This window comes from Portunus trituberculatus, chromosome 38 (assembly GCF_017591435.1).
Source record: "Portunus trituberculatus isolate SZX2019 chromosome 38, ASM1759143v1, whole genome shotgun sequence".
Taxonomy (NCBI): Eukaryota; Metazoa; Arthropoda; class Malacostraca; order Decapoda; family Portunidae; genus Portunus; species Portunus trituberculatus.
In genome coordinates, this window is record NC_059292.1 from 2627227 (window position 1) to 2649726 (window position 22500).

Sequence of the window (22500 nt, forward strand, 5' to 3'; positions counted from 1 at the left end):
TACATTAGATTACACACAATAGCAAATGCTGCCTCACAGTATTCTATAGCTCTATACGAATTACCTCAATAAATACGTATGCAGATACATGTAGGATTGCATGATATTTGAATATTGGATAACACAAACACATGCTAATGGCCACACTACCACTACTTTATATATTTTACTTCCTTATTGTGAATCCTTTTTAACCACAAAACTACCGTTCAATGTCCCTTAATCTAGTCTACAAGGAAGCAAAATCATAATAAGTCTTAGAAACAACATATGAGAATACTTCAGAACACCATTACAATAATAATAGTAATGATAATAATAATAACAACGATAATAATAATAATAATAATAATAATAATAATAATAATAATAATAATAATAATAATAATAATAATAATAATAATAATAATAATAATAACAACAACAACAATAATAATAATAATAATAATAATAATAATAATAATAATAATAATCACAATAATACAGATGAACTTGGCAGATCCACAAGCTGGAAATTAGGGAGCAGGTAAGAAGGGAAGGAAGGGAAGAAGGGAGGTGTATAAAGTGTTCACTCACCAGTCATGTACAAGGGTGAGAATGGTCTTCCTAGCAGGATGCATGCACAAATGTTGACACGTTACTATAATCCAAACACTGAGCAGAGGAACGTATTATCTAACAAGAATCATATTCAACCATTATCAAGATTACATATAACACCTCGAGTTCCATTACATACACTGCTGAAAGGCTGATCCTAAGTGAACACCATAATATCTGCAAACATACGTCCTTAAATGTTAATGCTTTGTTATTACAGTCCCAGATGATTTGCATTCTACCACCTCAATCCTGGAGTGCTAGGGGTGGGGGGGGGGCAAAACTTGATTGTTTAACAGTTGTATCTCTTAGTACAGAATGCCATAGATATTGCAGAGAAAAGAGAAGTGGTGATTAAAATATAACTAAGGTCATACAGAAAAGAGAAGTATTACTTAACTTTAAATAGTAAGGTTATAATTTTGTAGGAGTGCAGATAACCCATGGCAGGACACATGAGGTGAGAGTTTAAGAAAAAGAAGTACGTAGAAAAAAAAATGATGTGTAGTGCAGGTGATAAAAGCAAGAGAGAAGGAAAGAAGGATGAACACTTCTAATGCCTTCATGGGTGTGTAAAGATATAGATAGAAACAGCTTAGAGATGGGAGGAGTCTAGGATGGTGTGGAAATATATGAATAATGACATATGCTTGGGTTTGTGAGAATGCAAAAAAATGTAAAGAGAAGAGAGATTATGAGGAAGTTCTAGATGGATATGAATCAATCAGGAATAAAAGAAAAGTACTGCCCTTATTACTTTGTCATATGTTACATGAGAGTTGAGGATTTGTTTACCAGGCTGAAAGGTGGTGACACCAAAAGCTGCCAATAAAAATTGAGTTTCCTCAGTTATGATATTCTAATTTGGAAATCAAAAGGTCAGAAATTGTACTCATTTGGAGGGTTTAATGAGATATTAATGACAGATGAATTTAGCAAGAGAATGACAATGAGGACTCAAGTAGATGGTAAAGATATAAGACCATGGAGACAAGATTCAACCACATATATAATTGTGTGAACAGACACATTATCCAGCTTTGGTTTGAAAATTAAGGTAGAGAAAATAGGAAGGAATACATAGAAAGGAAACTGCTATCAGTCATCTCAGACACTTGAATCTTAGTGAAACCTCCTCTCATAATAGGAGAAGAGGCCACTTGCATGCTAAAAGGATAAAGTAGAAAATATATACCCAAATGAGAATGTTTGTTGACGGAGAGAGTTTCCATGAGCAAAGAGAGACTATTTTGATTGACAAAAGTGGAAGCGGCAGGACATTATTCCCAGAAGAAGGAGCCACTGGATACTAAAGAAAATATAATAAAAAGTATATTTTGGAAGTGAATGATCTCCATGAATTATACAAACTCTATCATACATATCCTGGTGCCATTCACTCCCAAGACTGAGCTTCCCATCAGTACTGAAATCCTTTATAAAGACACTACTAAGAATGCAGTTAATGAAGTCACAGCTGTAACTAAAATGTGTGTGTATTTACCTAATTGTATTTACCTAATTGTAACATACGGGAAAAGAGCTATGCTCGTGTTGTCCCGCTCCATATCTATTAATGTCCAGCTTTTTCTTAAAATCATGAATATTCCTTGCTGACCACTTCCACGCCTAAACTATTCCATGCTTCCACCCTTCTATGAGGGAAGCTATATTTTTTCACATCTCTCCTATAAGTGGCCATTTTTAGTTTTTTCCCATGCCCTCTCGACATTCTTCCATTCCACATACACAGATCTTCCCTATCCATTTTTTCCATGCCAATCATCACTCTGTATATTGCTATCAGGTCTCCCTTTCTTCTGTTTTCCAGGGTTGGAAGTTGCATTCTTTTCAGTCTGTCTTCATAAGTCAAATCTCTTAAGTCAGGCACCATTTTCGTTGCAGCCCTCTGTACTTTCTCTAGTTTCCTTATGTGTTTCTTAAGTTCGAGCCCACTGTATTGTTGCATATTCAAGCCTCGGTCTTATCATTGCAGTAATTATTTTCTTCATCATTTCTTCATCTAGATATACGAACGCCACTCTTATGTTCCTCAATAAGTTCAATACTTCTCCAATTATTTTGTTTATATGTCTCTCTGGCGATAGGTCATTGGTAATTGTCACCCCAAGGTCTTTTTCTTCATGACTGGTTTTTATGTCTTCATTTCCTATCTTGTACATACTCCTGATTCTTCTTTCACTCTTGCCAAACTCTATTTTCTTGCATTTTGTCGTGTTGAACTCCATTTGCCATGTACAGCTCCATTTCCATATTCTGTCCAAGTCTTCCTGGAGTAGTTCGCAATCTTTGTCACATCTCACTTTTCTTAACAATTTTGCATCGCCTGCAAATAGGCTCACATAACTGGACACCCCATCCACCATGTCATTTATGTAGACTGCGAACATTACTGGTGCCAACACTGATCCCTGTGGAACTCCACTCTCCACCAATCCCCATTCTGATGGTCTGTCCTTAATTATTGTTCTCATTTCTCTTCCTACCAAAAAGTCTTCCATCCATTTTAGTAAACTGCCATGCACTCCTCCTACCATTTCAAGTTTCCAGATCAGTCTCTGGTGTGGTACCTTATCAAAGGCCTTTTTTAAATCCAGATATATTCCATCAGCCCAACCATCTCTTTCCTGTATTACATCTATCACCCTCGAATAGTAACATATCAGGTTTGTCGTGCATGTTGTGCCTCTAATGTCATATTCTTCTCTGTGTGTGTGTGTGTGTGTGTGTGTGTGTGTGTGTGTGTGTGTGTGTGTGTGTGTGTGTGTGTGTGTGTGTGTGTGTGTGTGTGTGTGTGTGTGGTGCTTTGTCTAGACAACTATGTATGTATAGAATTGCTGGCAATTACTACCATTACCACCTTCCGAACTCTCTCCTCTGTCATCCATTCATGTTTTTACACAACTAAACTCTTATTATTCAGTCAAGTAGTTTCCCTTCCTTTGATTCCTGCCATCACTGTACCTTGTGAGCATCAACAATGAGGTGCAGTTTGAAGAGGACGTGGTCGTCGAGGTGAACCTCCTCGTTGCGGTACAGGATCTGGAAGGTCTTACTGACTGCTGCACCATTCACCACACATGCAGGGAACACCAGCCCAGCACCACCTGCACCACCAAGCATGTTGTCATTACTGCTTTCATCCGTAACCCTTTCACTGCTATACAATTTTAATCCCTTCATCACCTCCAACTGCTTAAATACTTTTTTATTATACTATGACCTCATCAGAAGTTCTGTAGCTTATAGAAATTAAATTAGTCTGCTATTCTTTCTATTATTTGGTGTTTTCATGCAAGCATATATTTGGTGCACTGGAAGTTCTTAGCAGTAAAAGGGTTCTGACTAATTAATCCAATATTAGCTTCATTCAGATACTGTTACAAAGCTTCATGAAATGATATTCAAAATGGAAGCAAGAAAGAAAACAAAATTTGTATGCACTTAATTTGCTTTTACGATCATGACTTGCCTTTTTTTGGACACTTAAATGAGATCTACGAAAGAAGGAGAAACATGAATAATACAGAAATAAAACACATGCTAATGATATGTATAATAAAGACAATAATGCTGAAAATCACATAGAAAAAAGAAAAATATTCATAGGTAAACAGCCTCACCCTAACAGCATATATCATTCACCTACAATAAAATAAAACAGAACAAAATCCCTGAGAAAACTTACTGGAGCTGCGTGGTTGACTTATTTCTATCTTGGCAGGGAGTTTGGGTGATGATCTGACGTATGAACGAAGCTGGTAGTACCTGCAGAAAGAAATTAATACTATAATAATCTGCCTTCCATTTACCCTCCTCTTTCCTACCATTACACTTCATCTCCACTTCAACACACCCCACATCCTATGCAGTCTTGCCTTGATCATCTTGGCCTGATCAGTGCCATGTCAAAATGCACATGGCATGGCTTCAGTGCACATGACAGATCAGTGCACCTAGCGAGGCTTCAATAACAGAGGCTCAATGCATATGACAAAGTTTCAATATACATTTCTGGGGTTCAGTTCTCAGCAATGGCACTTCTCATATAAAACCCCATCCACAAGAGAGAGAGAGAGAGAGAGAGAGAGAGAGAGAGAGAGAGAGACTTTTACAGGGAATCACTAAAAGCAAAGCAAGAGACACAAGATGCCGTGACGCCCATCTTTGGAGCTGCATTGTCGGAGAGTGAACTGAACACAAACTACTAACTACTATGAAGAGGAATCACAGTCCCCGTCACTACCTACGCTACGAGGCTCTGATGGGTTTTGGTCAGCGACTAAGCCTTCACGGTTCTGTCGCATCATAACTATTCCATTCCATCTCTTTATCAATTTCTGGTAGTGCTTGAGTTTCGTAAATAATAATAATAAAATTTCAGACCAACTTCTACCTATTAGTACTTTTTACACGAAGATTGCAAACTTAGGAGGTAGCATTACACTATTTATTCATAATGCAGGATATATTAGTCAAGAATGAAAAAAAATAAAAGGTTTAGTGTTTGTAGTTGACACTGTTCTATTATCCTTACAGATGTCATCAGTCTACTTCACTGAGTTCACTGCAACACAAAGGCTTCCTCCAACCTTCACTCGTACGTCATTTGTCGAATCTCGTCTATTCTGCCACTCGGAAAACCGTCACTCTTCCATCTCTTCATCAGTTTGTCATGCCTTCTAATACAGTCTTCACACCTTACTCATTGCTAGTGTCCCTCTATTATCTTTTCAGTGCATGATGTGTCTTGCCCGTGTCCATTTTTTTTTCTTATTGTAGCTAACTATAGTTAAAACATGTTAAACTTTTGTCTATTCACTAATCATAAATAGATACATGCATTATTAAGTTCATACAATGTCTTACTTATAAACATTTTCCTTTCGTGATAGTCATTAATTTTCATTAGTATTTTGTGGAAAAGAAATAATAATAATAATAAATATTTACAGGTGCCCTTCATCATTACAAGGTCGAGGAAGCCGATAAGCTGAAAGGGGGCGGGGTGAAAGAGGGGATGGGAAGTGTTCACGGAAGGGGACGGGGAGGAGCGCAGTCACTTCCGTCACTCCATGTTGAAGGCTCCTATTCTCAAATCCTTCTCTGTTTCACCTCCACTATTTCAAAAGGCTTTACTTAAATTCACACGAGTTTTTTATAAGGTGTTCTTACGGTTCTGGAGGAAGAGTTACAAGATTTCTACATTATTAACTAGAGAAAAGCTCTTGAAAACCCCGCTAATCATCTCTGTGGCCTTGAAAAATAGTCGTGGTGAGAGAGCGGAGCGTTTCTGAATACTGACCAAGTCTCGTGATAATTCTTGCTTGACGAACATTTACATACATTTGCACCAGCACATATCTCAAAAACTACACTTCCACTCTTTCCATGACTCAAGAACTCCCCAAACACTTTTCCCTCACTCATTGCCTCATTCTGTTATCGGCGACCTAGAAGATTACTTTGATGAACAGCTGTGTCTCTTTCCTTATAACACAGTAACTAATGCTTAAATGCTGCCAGGTGAAAGTCCCAGGTGTGCTGACATCCATAAATTGCTGCATTGATTAAATCTACCGAGTGCACTGACCTAAGACGGAATTTAGTATAGTTATGTATTATATTTAACGTTTTCTTTGTAAACGCAAGAACTTAATCTATTCTCCCGTCTTCGTATCAGTATTGTGTCCATTTTCTTGATCTATTTATTCTTTTATAACAATTTTCATGTACATCTCTTCTATCTCATCACACCTTTATCTATATATTTTGATGAAGAAAGCTGTGGCCTTTTTACTTTCATTTTTACGGACACTCCTTATCCTTATCATCTTCTACTGGTCTGATCTATTTTGTTATCTAACTTTCACTGTATCTTTTTCTTAGTGAGGGACATTTTGAGCAGTAAAAAGGATAAGAAAGATATGCAGAGTCGGACTCACACATATGTAGGACAGCAGATGTGTTGGACAAGGCTATAGCATTATGTAGACCAGTGGTCTTCAACCTTTTTTTAATGTAGTCCACCCCTAGTGGTGATTAAGTAGAAGCTGTCCACCCCACCCCTAAACTGTCCACCCAGATTGAATAGCACTGGCGTGATTCATGACAACCAATGGCGAAACAGTCCCTCACGTGGTTGTACTATCGGGATCTTGCGAGTAGACAAGGTGGCAACCTCGATGTTACAATAGGTAAATATGTATTTGTAGTATGTATTTTAAGAAATATAGGAGAAAAAAGTGAGTCTCTTGTATACTATACAGGCACGTGTAGGTGAGGATCTCGTCCACCCAGTAGTCCATCCCTAGACAGCTGTCCACCCCTCACTTAATCTCGTTCACTATAAGGTGGACTGTCCACCCAGGTTGAATAGCATTGATGTAGACTAACAGCAGCAGATGACTGGAACAAGGCTGGCGTTCTGGTAGTGACTTCACGGGAATGATAATGAAGGTAAAGTTTCACACACACACACACACACACACACACACACACACACACACACAACAACAACAACAACAACAACCATTACACAGCGTGGTGTAGTGGTTAGTATGCTCGACTCACAATCGAGTGGGCCCGGGTTAGAGTCCCGGAGGCGGCGAGGCAAATGGGCAAGCCTCATAATGTGTGGCCCCTGTTCACCTAGCAGTAAATAGGTACGGGATGTAACTCGAGGGGTTGTGGCCTCGCTTTCCCGGTGTGTGGAGTGTGTTGTGGTCTCAGTCCTATACCTGAAGATCGGTCCATGAGCTCTGAGCTCGCTCCGTAATGGGGAAGACTGGCTGGTTGACCAGCAGACGACCGTAGTGAATTACACACACACACACACACACACACACACACACACACACACACACACACACACAGAGAGAGAGAGAGAGAGAGAGAGAGAGAGAGAGAGAGAGAGAGAGAGAGAGAGAGAGAGAGAGAGAGAGAGAGAGAGAGAGAGAGAGATTACAATATGCATCTAAATTAACATATAGATATACAGATTGAAGAGATTTATCATCGTTAGTACTGAAAAGAGAGGTTGCATATTTGTAGGTATGTACAAGAATAATGGATAAGAATGAGATGTTTGAATAATAATAATGTTCTGAGTACGATACTATTGTAAACAGAAATAAATAGATAAATAGATAAAACAAGCTGATAAATAAATAAAAACAGGTTTTCATTGACGCAGGAAAAGAGAGAACAGGAATTAATTAATATCTTTGTTATATCACTAAACTATTTAAGAGATTGAGATACAAAAGTAATAAAAAAAAAAAACATAAAAAGATGTAGATGATTAAAGGAAAAAATAACATAATCTTGCAGGTACCAATTCTGACTTGCTTATGCATGTACGTATATTCAGGAGTTAGTTAACCACAGCACATTATCCCCCCCCTCCCATCACCCTCAATCCCAACGCACCCGTGTATGAACGCACAACATTTAGGAGTTACCGCAATTCACTACCACCATTCGACTCCCTCGCCCAACACAATCACTGGCAGACTGCATGCAAGCTAATCCGAACCCCAGGAACGCCGCCCCATCATGGGTGAGCGCCACGCCACGCCACGCCACGCCACGGTATGGTACGGCAAGATGAGGCAAGAAGCACGCCCCTTCCCCACAGACCGGTGCCCCCTCCCTCTCCTAAGCCCCGTAGCAAGCACGCGCCACTCTCTGGAGAAGCAACGGAAAAGAGTGAAACTGCAGTGAGTATTGGGGCTCAGAAACTCTCAGCTGTTACTAGTTGCGGTAATACTAATAGGAGGAGGAGGAGGAGGAGGAGGAGGGGGAGGAAGAGGAAGAGGAGGAGGAGGAGGAGGGGGAGAGGGAGGAGGAGGAGGAGGAGGAGGAGGAGGAGGAGGAGGAGGAGGAGGAGGAGGAGGAGGAGGAGGAGGAGGAGGAGGAGGAGGAGGAGGAGGAGGAGCAGCAGCAGCAGCAGCAGCAGCAGCAGCAGCAGCAGCAACAACAACAACAACAGCGGTAGTGTTAGTACTATCATGAGAATCATCCTTATTATTATAATATAATTATTACAATAATGGTAATAATAATAATAATAATATATAAAAATAACAATAATAATAATTATTATTATTATTACTATCATTATTATTATCATTATTATTATTATTATTATTATTATTATTATTATTATTATTATTATTATTATCATTATTATTATTATTGTTATTATTATTATTATTATTATTATCATTATTATTATTATTGATAATATTATCATTGCTATCTTTATTGTAGTAGTAGTAATAGTAGTAGTAGTAGTAGTAGTAGTAGTAGTAGTAGTAGTAGTAGTAGTAGTAGTAGTAGTAGTAGTAGTACACATAACACATACTGGTGTGTCATAACGAATGTTAGCAAAAAAAGCAAACGTGAAAAAAAGAAAAAGGAAAAAAAAAGGAAAAGAAACCGAGAAAATATACAATTGAGGAGAAAAGAAGAGGAGGGAGGGAAGGAGGCCGGGAGGGAGGGTGGGAGGGAGGGAAGGAGGGAGAAAGGTAGGTAGAAAGGAGGAGGAGGGGGGAGGAGAGACGGCAAGGCTGCTGATCAATAGTTGTACTGAAGGACACCTTGAGCGGTACTCCTTCCCTCACCCACTTCCTGGACACTACTGAGCACCCACCACCACCTAGGCGCACTTGGCGCTGCCCTGCCCTGCACCCCACACCTGCCATGCCACCGCCGCCACCACCGCCGCGTGACAAACCCTTCCACCTCACTGTCCCCACACCTGCATAACCTCACCTCACCACACGCTCACTAAGATGAATAAAGAAAGAGTGGCCGACAACAGTACCAAGCAGTGAGGGCGTTTCGTGGTACCCATTGACCGAGCCTGCCACTGTCGCTCACTACCAAATTAATGCTATGGTTCCCCGGCCCCTCAGTCAGTGTGTGCCGCGGCGGTGGGTCCTCGCTGCCAGGCCGGGGTGACAGCAGGAGGAAGAGGAGGGGGGGGGGGAAGGAACCATGCGCAGCAGCAGCCTCGTGTTGTATACACTATGAAGCATGGCACGAGAAGGAGCAGGAGCAGGAGGAGGAGGAGAGGAAGGAGGAGGAGGAGGAGACAACAACAACAACAACAACAACAACAACAACAACAACAACAACAACAACAACAACCATTACCAAAGAATACCACATACTAAAAAAAAAAAAAAATCAGAGAAAAAATGAAAGACAAGCTACTTATATTACCCGAAGAGAAAGCTGTGTGTGTGTGTGTGTGTGTGTGTGTGTGTGTGTGTGTGTGTGTGTGTGTGTGTGTGTGTTTATGCTATATACTGATACGTGAACATGACTTGAGCGCTTCACATACTTACAAATCATCTTTACGTTTAACAATTTAGGTTCTATAATCTTCAAACACCTCACTGTCTCATATCAGCTAATCCTTTCACACAAGCTCTAGTGTGGAGGTTACAGTGGATTTGCAAAAGTGTTTTCATGATAGTAGTGATAGTCTGACCCATTGGTATTTGACACAACATCTATGAATAATTAACCACTCTGGGACATTTCTTCGTTCTGTAGCTACTTCTAAATATCATACTTTCTAGAAACGGTAAAATATACTCCTTGCCATTCCTAACTTTCTTGTTGATGCATATAACGATTCCACACATTCCTTTTAGAGTAGATTTTTGCATGTCGTAGTAAAAGGACACGAAAAAATATGCACTATAAAAATAAAAATCAACACTAATAATCATCCTTAGATCTTATGAGAGGAAAAAATATCTGGTCATAAATGTGTACAGTCAAACACTTCATGCACTCTCCCTGAGCTTTGGTACATATTTCAACGGCTTCAACGACACTACAGATATACTAACGCTTACTCTGCTTCACCAATGAAAGAAACCTATAAGAAGCAAACTAATATAATCTACGTGGCCTTTGAAGAGAGTCCTGATGCCACAACTTCTATATAACACACATGGTTCTTTAACCCCTTCAGTGCTATGCCGCGTTTTCATATTCATTCTGCTTACTATTTGGTGATTTTATACAGCTTGAGAAACTTGACAGGAAGTTGAAATAGAGAAAACAGTGGTCATTAATCTTCAGACTTCCATCGACCCTTCCTAATGTAAACAAAACCGTCTAATCATGAAAAAAAAAAAAAAAAAAAAAAAGGTAAAAATGCGTCCCAGTACTGAAGGGCTTAATGACAAAACACACACCGGGACATTTAATTTCATCTACTATCTACACGTAGAAAAATCTAATCCTTTTATTACACTTCCTTTCCTTGTAAGTGTTTCTAAAGAGCTTATGCAGTACTTCTTAATGCGTGAACTGTTACATATTGCAGTGAAGGCGGTTAAGATTACGAGCGAGTCATAGCAAGCTTGTGTGATTCACGGCACTAGCGATATCAAGACTAAATATTATGGTAGCCCGCCCTCTCAAGATTTCAAGTGGCTCGCTGTATCAACCGCTTTCACTTCATTACACGCTATATGAGAGAGAGAGAGAGAGAGAGAGAGAGAGAGAGAGAGAGAGAGAGAGAGAGAGAGAGAGAGAGAGAGAGAGAGAGAGAGATAGATAGATAGATAGATAGATAGATAGATAGATAGATAGATAGATTGATTGACTGATTGATAGATATAGAAACAAACATACATACATAAACAGACATATAAGTAAATACAGATAAATAAGGAGAGAGAGAGAGAGAGAGAGAGAGAGAGAGAGAGAGAGAGAGAGAGAGAGAGAGAGAGAGAGAGAGAGAGAGAGAGAGAGAGAGAGAGAGAGAGAGAGAGACCCACATACCTACAAAATCTATAACCAGTATACTGTGATAGCAACTTCCAGTACACACACACGCCCGGTAGCTCAGTGGTTAGAGCGCTGGCTTCACAAGCCAGAGGACCGGGGTTCGATTCCCCGACCGGGTGGAGATATTTGGATGTGTCTCCTTTCACGTGTAGCCCCTGTTCACCTAGCAGTGAGTAGGTACGGGATGTAAATCGAGGAGTTGTGACCTTGTTGTCCCGGTGTGTGGTGTGTGCCTGGTCTCAGACCAATCCGAAGATCGGAAATAATGAGCTCTGAGCTCGCTCCGTAGGGTAACGTCTGGCTGTCTCATCAGAGACTGCAGCAGATCAAACAGTGAAACACGCGTGTAATTCACCTCGGTCGTCTGCTGGGTGACCAGCAGACGACCGAGGTACCTCGAATTACAAGCACGCGCGCGCGCGCGCACACACACACACACACACACACACCGCGTAGTGTAGTGGTTAGCACGCTCGACTCACAATCGAGAGGGTCCGGGTTCGAGTCCCGGAGACGGCGAGGCAAATGGGCAAGCCTCTTAATGTGTGGCAGTAAATAGGTACGGGATGTAACTCGAGGGGTTGTGGCCTCGCTTTCCCGGTGTGTGGAGTGTGTTGGGGTCTTAGTCCTACCTCTCTCTCTCTTGACCCGTGTTAAATATCACGTGAAGTTTGAAATAAAAGCAAACACAGGAATTCTACGTTGTCCATTGAGCAAGTCCGGTCCTTAAACATGTAGGGTTACATCTAGGAACTGGTAACATGTAGTAACGTATTTTAGAAGCCTTTCTTTCCTCTCCGCCCCCTTTCTCTCTCTCTCTCTCTCTCTCTCTCTCTCTCTCTCTCTCTCTCTCTCTCTCTCTCACCCCTTATCCCTTCCCAATGAATGCACGTATGTACAGATGAAGACACACCTCCAACAGTTGTCAGTATTCGTGTGCATTGATCGGGGTAAAAGAAAAGAAAAATAGAGGGAAAAATAACGTTTACATAACTCCCACATGTATGTCGAAGAATGTTAGCTAGTGAGTGGTGTTTGGTCAGCGTGGCAGCCATACTGAAGCGGCACCAGTTGGATCTGTGTGTGTGTGTGTGTGTGTGTGTGTGTGTGTGTGTGTGTGTGTGTGTGTGTGTGTGAGAGAGAGAGAGAGAGAGAGAGAGAGAGAGAGAGAGAGAGAGAGAGAGAGAGAGAGAGAGAGAGAGAGAGAGAGAGAGAGAGAGAGAGAGAGAGAGAGAGAGAGAGAGAACTAGGAACCTCTAACTCTGTATTTTATTCCCACAATGACGCGATGTCTTGTCTCGGCTACCCCTTTAAAGGGATCTAAGCCTGTGTGTGTGTGTGTGTGTGTGTGTGTGTGTGTGTGTGTGTGTGTGTGTGTGTGTGTGTGTGTGTGTGTGTGTGTGTGTGTGTGTGTGTGTGTGTGTGAGAGAGAGAGAGAGAGAGAGAGAGAGAGAGAGAGAGAGAGAGAGAGAGAGAGAGAGAGAGAGAGAGAGAGAGAGAGAGAGAGATACTGGGAAGGAGAGGAAGAGAATGGTGTGGGAATTCCGCTGAAGGTGTGTCTCCAGTAGCAAGTCTTGTGATCAGCAGGTGAGAAGGAAGCCCACACAGCTCACCGTACTCCCATAGACACAGATACAGTCCACGAGACTCTTGCAGATTTTAGTACATATTCTATTCTGAAACGCTTTGCTCTCTCACCATGGCTATTTTCTAAGGCCACAGAGATGATTAGCCCAGTTCTCATGAGTGTTTTCCTGCTGATAATGTAGAAATCTTGTTAACCTGTCACTAGAACTCTAAATATAAACTTGAAATAAAGTGTTACCTTAATTAGATCCTTTTGAAGTGTTTCAGGTTACGGATGTATATAACTACAGTTACGTATACGAAAAACAGGAAAGATTTGCAAACTAAGATTATAAAAAATGTGTACTGGGTTTTTTTTCCACATAAGTAGTACGTGTTCTCAGATTCGTGCCACGGTGATGATATGTGGGTGAGTCTCTGAAACAAGCTGTCAGAGTACCGTGCCTCTTCATCGGTGTGTTAGTGAGTCAAAACGACGTAAATCTATACCTGTAATACCTATGATAGTATAAACCTGCATTGCATTCACTACTACTGTATACTAAAACATTCCAGTTTCTAATATTCACTAGTATAGATTTCAGTGGGTGTGGTGAAAGGCATTGTTGTTTGGTGTGCCATGGAAGTCCAAGAAGACTAAACCATTAAGTTTGGAAACCACTGACCTACACGAAAGGAAATACAGTAACATATAACGTGCGAAAAATCTGACAATTGTGCAAGGAAACCAGAAGCAAGACCGATAAAATAAAATGTAAAGAAAAATATACATACATACGTATATCTTCTTTTCCAATTTTTTCCCTAGAAATAAGTAAGACAAATAAAATTAAATATATATGTTCCTTTCACTATTTTTTTTCTCTTCCCACAAATAAATAAATAAAAAAACATATCTTCCTTTCCTTTTCCTTTTTTTTTTTTTTTCAATAGGTAGTGTCATATGACCTCTGTGATCTGGCCACATACAATACATTCCAGTCAGTCAGTCAGCCAATCAATCAACAGAAGCCTTGTCAGATTACTACCACACGTATTGTACAGTACAGAAGGTCAGGTGATGTTGCTGGATCGTGTAGGAAATTTAGTCAGATGTTTTCGAATACCCTTAAAAAAGCCAGATGTTTTGGATGGTGTGCGAATAAAGTCATGTGCTTTAGAATCATTTAATGCTGCAATTAATGTGCTTTTGAAAGAGAACTACAGTAACCAAGATTATTTTATTTATTTATTTTTCTTGATCTTCAATAAATGTTAATTATTTATGAAGGATCGATATATTTGCTGATTTTTACTGACTTTTCTTGTTCTTTTGAGTAACTTGTTAATTTACTGATCTATTAGGGCAGCAGAACAATCATAATAACTATTCTTTTTAAAGTTTTTGGGTCGTGAAGTACAATAAGTAATGATTTTCTTTTAACTTGTAGTACTGTACATCAAGTCACATGTTTTTCATTAGGTGTTGCCAGATACAGTAAGCCAGGTATGTGGCAGGTCAGGTGTTGGTGTTGGATAGTGTGGCACTAGTCAGGCATTGTATAAAAGATCAGGTGTTGGTGGATCGGGGTCAGGGCGAGATCGAGCCACACTCCATCCCATGTTACTATACGAACAGCTGGTGAGGCGTGGATGAGTGACTGGAGAGAACTTACAGAATATGAAGGTACGAGTTACTTAGACTATCGTATGTGGAAATAAATACACAGATAAACAGATAAACGAAACGAGATGCTGTGAGAATAGATAAACAATAAAAAATATAAATAAGTAAATAGATGAATAAATAGTAACTACAATAACAATCTGTCAATAATTTGAGCGCAATGGGACTCTTGTGGTGTAAAGAACCTGATGAATAATACAGCAACGTTACAGAACAGCACAGGTGAACAATAGCCACATTGTAATACTGTAGTAAAAAATGATCACGTGAACTGAACGCACGCTTACAAAAAAGATAAGGGGTCTAAATGCGCAAGAAAAAAACCACGATTGACGAGAGGGAAACAATAGCAAACAGAGCATTTAACTGTTGAAAACATGAACGTGCTGTACATTATCTACAGACGAGGCTAAGAACAAGAGCAGCCTCAGCCTCATTTACCTTTTGATTGTGCTCGCAGAAAGAAAAATAAATAATGAAACAAATAGAAAAGCATAATCGAAAGCTTGATAATACTGAGGTTGCTCTTGTCTTTAACCCCCTTCAGTACTGGGATGCATATTTACCTTGAGTTTTTGGTATGGTTACACGATTTCATTGATATTATTAAGGGTCAATGGAGGTCAGATGATTAATGGCCACAGTCTTCACTATTTTAAACCCCTCATAAGTTTCTGAAGCTGTATATAATCACTAAATAGTAACCAGAATGAATAGAAGAACGCGTCATGGTACTGAAGAGGTTAATTTTGTCCTCCTAAAAGAGAATATCCTTCTTGGCTCTACCGAGATATATCTACTTATCTATATGCATGATCTTGGTCACTACACCTTCACTATAACTGATATTCACTAACACACATTCACTCTTGCCATCTAATGTAAAAAGAACACTGATTCTCACTGTCTTGCTTAGGAGTGAATGAGTTCTTTGCGAAGGTAGTGACAGGATGGGATGGAATGGGTCGGGAAAAGGTACATAGGAAATGGGTAAGAGTAAAAGTGCAAATAACAGACGGAAAAAATATATAGGCTGACTAACTGGACGCAAAATGCACAATAATTAAACTAGAAGTAACGAGTTTAATTAAGTCCAATAAACCCAAATTTGTAAAAGACACTGGAAAAGGTGGACGACTGAAACGGTCTCAGTAATCAGATTGTTAGTGCAGATTCAAAAAGGAAATGAAAAAATAATAAGATCTTAGTTGTCAAATAGAGACATATAAGACTGGAAAAAAAATTTAGTAATAAGACTGCTTGTGTTGAGTATAGGATTACATCAGTCAAAGAATGTAGATAACAGGCGAACAATAAACTCGTGTACTGGCATTGAACTATGTGTAAGCCTATTGCATTCCTATAGCTTCCTTCATTTACCTATCTATCATTTCTGTGGACCCATAGAGCAATACCATCATAAGTACGTAGAAAGATAAAAACAAAACAAAACAAAAAACAAGACTCACAGCGTATTGGTAAACATTGCATTGTCTTATCTTTTACATTCAACACGTTGTACTCTATTGTGAAGACTACTGAGGTTTTCAAGGGTTCAATAATTCTAGTAATGACGTGATAATGGTACTGCATCATCACCAGCATAAACACACCGCATAGAGAGTCCCGACTATTCATTTCTGCGGCCTTTCAAAACAGTGCTGCTGGGAGAACAAAGCGTTTATATTAAGAATTTGGTGTGGGAGAAGCTTGGCAGGGAGTGAGGCCTTGGTGCAGATAGTAGTATATGCATGATCTTCATTTGAGAGAGAGAGAGAGAGAGAGAGAGAGAGAGAGAGAGAGAGAGAGATATCTGTTGAAGCGCAAATAGTGAGTTTCGAGTTATGGGTTACTGCTCACGACACCTTCACACGCACAGCGTCCTGACAACACTCCTACACATCATCATTTCCCCCCTCCGTAACTACAACGCTACGAGAAGCCTACTCAGTGTACGCCCTCCACCCACTCCCTCACCATGCCCTACGTAACATAATATGACGATACCAAAGCACTGCCTCTGCATATCATTTCTCTGTTCCTCCGTCACCCTGAGCCTGTTCCGCGTTACCACTTCCAAGGCTACGATTTCTAGGTTTCAACGGTCTGTCTTGAATTTTTATTTTTATTTTGTTTTTCATTTTTTACTATACTCCTGTGAAAGTTATTGGGGTCCTTAAGGGTATTTTATTGTTTTGGTGATGAGAGAGAGAGAGAGAGAGAGAGAGAGAGAGAGAGAGAGAGAGAGAGAGAGAGAGCATTCGACTAATCTTCATGGTCTTTTGAGTCTTTCTAAGAACCCATACTATTTAAAGTACCGAGTCTTAAGTCTTCTCTCTCTCTCTCTCTCTCTCTCTCTCTCTCTCGCCTTTGCGTAAATAATCGTTCATCATCAACCATCAACTCATCACCATCAACACACCAATTAACAACATTCCTACCTAATCATCCACACTTGCCTCACTTTGCAACACACACACACACACACACACACACACACACTTGCAGGCACCCACCACCTGTACGCCTGCTGTCATGCTTCAAAGCTTCGAGACAGTGATTCATCTGAAGGAAAGCTGCTTCTGGTCACGCTGCTTGCCCCCTCCTTCCCGCCTCTCCCTGCCTCCTGCTGACATGTGTTGAAGGTATTTACACGAACTGCATTTTCTAGACTACCTCCTCCAAACAAGGCGCATTTATCAGGGATTAAACGCAATTTCCCACATCGATTTCTATTATTAGTGTGTGTGTGTGTGTGTGTGTGTGTGTGTGTGTGTGTGTAAGAGGGAACTCTGGCCTAGGACAACAAGAAAAGACTGAAAAAAAGTCAGTGGAAGGCGTCGGTACCCAAAGAGTCAAAAGGATTACTTGCAATTTGAGAAGTGTCTTGAAAACTCCCTCTCGTCAAGGCTCAAGTCAAAGGCAAGAGGAAATACAGGAGCAGCCAAGCACCGCTACAACACTGCAACATGTCACTAGCTAGTATCTTCAAGCACCAAATATTCACTACACAGTATCGCTATTCGTCAGATAACATACGCAAAACACGTATGAACTAAACAAGGAAGCTATTTTGCCTTTGAGCTTTGAGACTACACGTAGTTAAGATTCATGTTTCGAAACGGGTGTGAATCATTATGACAACGTTCTGCTCTTCACAGACCACGAACGCTGCGTCATTGGAACTTCTCAGAACACTTCCTGTCACCGCCTTCTTCCCCTCCGCAGCTCACATCGTCACCTAGTTACAAGAAAATCTCAGTTACGAGAAATTCTTACTATAACCTGGTTACAAGGAAGGTCATGTAAGCGCAGTAAGTGCCTGGTGGACAAGGCACTTACAGGCCTGGAGGAAGGAGCGTCCTTTAACCTCCCGCAGGAGAAAAAAAAAAAAAAAAAAAAAAACAGCTGCCAAAAATTTTTGAATGTGAATATTCCAGATATCTCTTAAGTAAAGGAAATATCGGCCAATATTCGAGCACTGGACACCAGCCCGTTTAAGTTTCATATTCTCAATAAACGTTCTATTCTCTCAAGACGATTTTTCAAGGCCAAAAAGAGGATATATATACGTCAGATCAGCGGATAATGTAGAATCCATGTGAATCTATCTCTGGAAACATTAGAAAAAAAAGAATAATAAAACTCTTGAAAACTTCCACTAGCAAAACCTGTTCGATGCAATTAGAAATGAGATATATAAATGTTTCATGATAAAGCCCCAAGCCTGACTTTACTTAATAACCATAACTATATAAGGTTACGTTTTCTTGCTAAAACAATCCAATACACATGAATGGAGTGACGCCATATAAATACTAATACATTTTACTATCGAGCAACATCCGGCGGCAGGAAGCACTTGAGAGGGGGCACATGCACCCTCATGATGGGACTCTGCCAAATGTAAGGACGCAAATAATGAGCACGTCTGATACACAAGTTCTCTCACAACCGAGGAACAAGCGGTTGGCATTAATGAGAGTGAGAGGCGATACCACATATAGCACCCTCACAACATACAAAAAACAAGGATTGAATTAAAATACACAGCGCATGTACGTATGATTGTTTATGGTGAGTGGTTGTAGTCTGCCTCCTTTTGTGAGATTCACTAAGGATGACCTGTCATTATGTTGCTGCTTGTAAAGTTGTGCTGGTTAACACACACCCTCTTCGCTTGTTTCACACACGAATATTCCTATGGATACGGTTGACATGCCTGGTTGTTACCTGACTCCTGTAGGGTTCACTAATTAGGAAAGCCTGCCATTATGCTACTGCTTGTAAAGTTGTACTGGATATTATGATTTCCACTCGAGTATCTCTATCTACTCACTTTATCCCTGCTCTAAACTGATACTTTTTTGTGATAGCAACGTATCTGGGAGAGGATCAGAGTCCTTCAAAAGAGCTGCTCTGTGCTCATTTCCATTTGGCAACTTTAATGTACATTACCAACGAGCTCACGCGACCCAAGGGTTTAGATCATTAGAAACTAGCACTTCGCAGGTCACACGACGACCCACAACGCAGCGCCTGGAATATTTCGGCATGTGAACTCCTTTGAGAGCTAGTTAGCCTACACCACCACTGATACAAGCAGCCTTGAGCACCATTAGGCACAGGCTCCACACTTGTGCTATCTCAGGTGTATCAATGCAACATTCCTTAAATCAACAACTCCAACACACTACTGATTTCGATTATTGTTAGCACCAAGGTGACTATCTCTTCTGAACACTTGTGTACATCAATTCAGTGAGTGAACGTCCTTACTTCACTGATCTACTTCACATTATAGACACTCTAGTCTAAGGCCACTATACTTGTGAACCAACTGAACCAACACTCGGCTTTTACATACTCCCCACTTCATTGAGAGAGAGAGAGAGAGAGAGAGAGAGAGAGAGAGAGATACATGGTGTGTGTAGAGGAGTACTTACCCACGCTGGAACAGGTCGACGTTGTAGAACTTGTGGATGTGAAGTGCCAGTTCGATAGTCGCCTGAAGCTCTCCCATGATGTACGTCTCCCGTACTCCGCCTTCCCCTCCTCCTCCTCCTCCGTCCCTCCGGTTTTCGAGTTCTTCTTATTCCCGTGTCTCTTTGTATCTTCTTTACTCACTGGCTCAGGACATCAATAATAATTTACTGTGTATTTTGCTGCATTTCCTTTGTGCCATCATTTCTGTGCGCGCGACACTGAGCGGCCTTCACTTGAGTACCACAGCGGTGTCTTCAGTGCACTCGTGATTCTTGGGTCTTTAGGGGACTTTTCCTCCTTACTTGCGATGACTTCTCGTCTATTCTTTGGCAGTGTCCTGCTTTAAAACTTACTTCACTAAACCCTTGCTTTGTGTTGACTTAACGATATTTACGACTGTCAGAGGAGCAACCACGTGACGATGAGCCAGTGGGGTACCTGACGTGAGGTCACGACACAACCTGCGACAGGCTGGCAAACACCCGCAAGCATCTGGAGACCCAGGTGACTTCAGCCATAACTCTTGCCTTTGAAAAGTGAGCAAAAGACAGATCTACAACTTTCGCTACTCGCAACGAAACATTTGTGCCTTACATACAATAATATATAACGTTTAAAACGCATATAATCGATGAAGCTATGTGTTGAAGCTTTACGTTGTCCTTCAAGCTGCTGACGTTGTAATTTTTCTTCAGTTCCATGGATTTTCACTTATCATTGATTCAGATTTGGTATCACATACTTAAAGAAATCATCGTGGGGGTGGTGGTGGTGGTGGTGGTGGTGATGGTGATGGTGGTGGTGATGGCGCCAGCGGTGCTCTGCTGCGTGAGGAGAAGCGGCGGTGGCGGCGAGGAGGGCCGGTGTGGGGCTGCGACGGGGGTGTCAGGCGGTTTGCCCGGGCGGGGGTCGGAGCGCATCCCTCACGCCAAGAGCACCTGGCCGGGGGGAACCCGCCGCCCGCATCTGTGGCAGAGTAACATTGGTTAGCAAAGTAATGGGGGCAACCAAACCCAAATCTACTTGACCACTCCTCCTCCTCCTCCTCCCTCATTCATCCATCTCATTCATCCTCATTCAGCGAAATATGCGAGGCCACCATAAGTTAAATGTGTGTGTGTGTGTGTGTGTGTGTGTGTGTGTGTGTGTGTGTGTGTGAAAAGAAAGGTAAACCAGCTAAGCCTTGTTTTCCATCCGACTGTCAAACAGGGAAAAAACGCATCTGCTACTACTACTACTACTACTACTACTACTACTACTACTACTACTACTACTACTACTACTACTATTACTACTACTACTATTACTACTACTATTACTACTACTACTACTACTACTACTACTACTACTACTACTACAAATTTGCAATATCGTCCTCAACATATCTTTTCTAGTTTTGTATCTTAGTATTTCATCCTGAGAGAGAGAGAGAGAGAGAGAGAGAGAGAGAGAGAGAGAGAGAGAGAGAGAGAGAGAGAGAGAGAGAGAATGAAAGTAATATACGCACATTCTTAATCGTCAATTTGGTTTTTTTTTTTTTTTTTTTTTTGCATGTTCACACACCCTTGTCTCGTCCGCCACAACAGCAAGGTTCACGGCAGTCTCATTGAGTATCGCTATGTCTGCAGGGAAGGGCAGGGAGCTTCGCGTGACTCCACTGCTGCAGAATTAATATGAAGGTCGATCCGCAAGACGACACAGTACACTTCATACCTGTACTGATGGTTAAAGATGTCACGCTTGCTCTTTTTTCTTCGTTTGTTTTGTAATTATTTACAAGAAACACGCCTTTCAAGCATGGCGCATTGCAGTTTAGTGTAGTAAGTTCAGTTTTTTTCTTTCTTTTTTTCTAGCTATTGTTCATGAATTTACTACGTAAGTGGTATGGATATGCTTCCTCAAGACAAAGAGTGAAGTGTGTTACGTATTGCAGTATAGGCTAACGCATTGACTTTATAATCAGAGAGAGAGAGAGAGAGAGAGAGAGAGAGAGAGAGAGAGAGAGAGAGAGAGACGGGTCCAGGAGTAGACAGCATTCCTGTGGTGGCAAAGGAACGTGACGGCAGCAGGAACATTCCGTCACAATCCGTTTCTTCGATCACCAAGACTGAGATGCGGAAATACTTGATACTCGCGTATATTGATCAGACTCGGATGTCTTTATTGTCTCCACTACCGCAAAACGTTCCTCTGGTTAATCCACTCAGTGTCCATGCGCTCTGCCTAGCACATCGATTGTTTTATTCGGGGTTATTCACCTACATTGACGTGATCTTTAAAGCTCCTTTTTTTTTCATCAAATAAAATTCGTCTTGCAAGCTCGACGTACGCGCAAGTACCGTTGCAATTATGCCAGGGAGGTCAGCATGGAAAAGGCTGCACGCGCTGCCTAGTGACACAAGCGAGAAGAATCACAGAGCAAGGTGCGGGGGAGCCCAAGGTGTGCAGAAGGCGAGCGTTAGGGATAAGGTCGACCTTTATGTCATGTAAACAGCTCCACCATGATCAGCTGAGAGTAGCAGACGACACCTCTCACCTCCCCGCACTCACACAGTGTTTCGCCTCGCACACAGCCACTGAGGGACTGTGCCGCAGTGCTGGCCAGTGACCACAGCTCCCGCGGCTCAGACAAAGTGCAGTCACATGGAATGATCAACTAACCATTGATATTCAAAGATATTGTAGGGAACGCCGCGCACACATCCTCACGCCACTTGGTGTGTGAAAAGACTGACAGCGCGGGGCCATCTATTGGCAGAGATCCTCACCACAACCTGACCTGCGCCACACGTGCTGCTACACTCGCCACCGCATATAAAGAT

General features: G+C 41.2%; 1 protein-coding gene across 1 annotated transcript in view; it reads right to left on the reverse strand.

Annotated features, from left to right (window-relative positions):
* Positions 1-22451, reverse strand: part of LOC123514560 — a 48124-nt gene extending 25673 nt beyond the window's left edge. The window contains exons 1-4 of the mRNA XM_045272501.1: positions 22340-22451; positions 19639-20644; positions 4310-4389; positions 3581-3728 (exon numbers count right to left, since the gene is read on the reverse strand). Of these exons, the coding sequence (XP_045128436.1) occupies positions 3581-3728; positions 4310-4389; positions 19639-19715 (305 nt within the window). The 5' untranslated portion in view covers positions 19716-20644; positions 22340-22451. The remainder of the gene's footprint in view (positions 1-3580; positions 3729-4309; positions 4390-19638; positions 20645-22339) is intronic.
* Between the last annotated feature and the right edge of the window lie 49 nt (positions 22452-22500).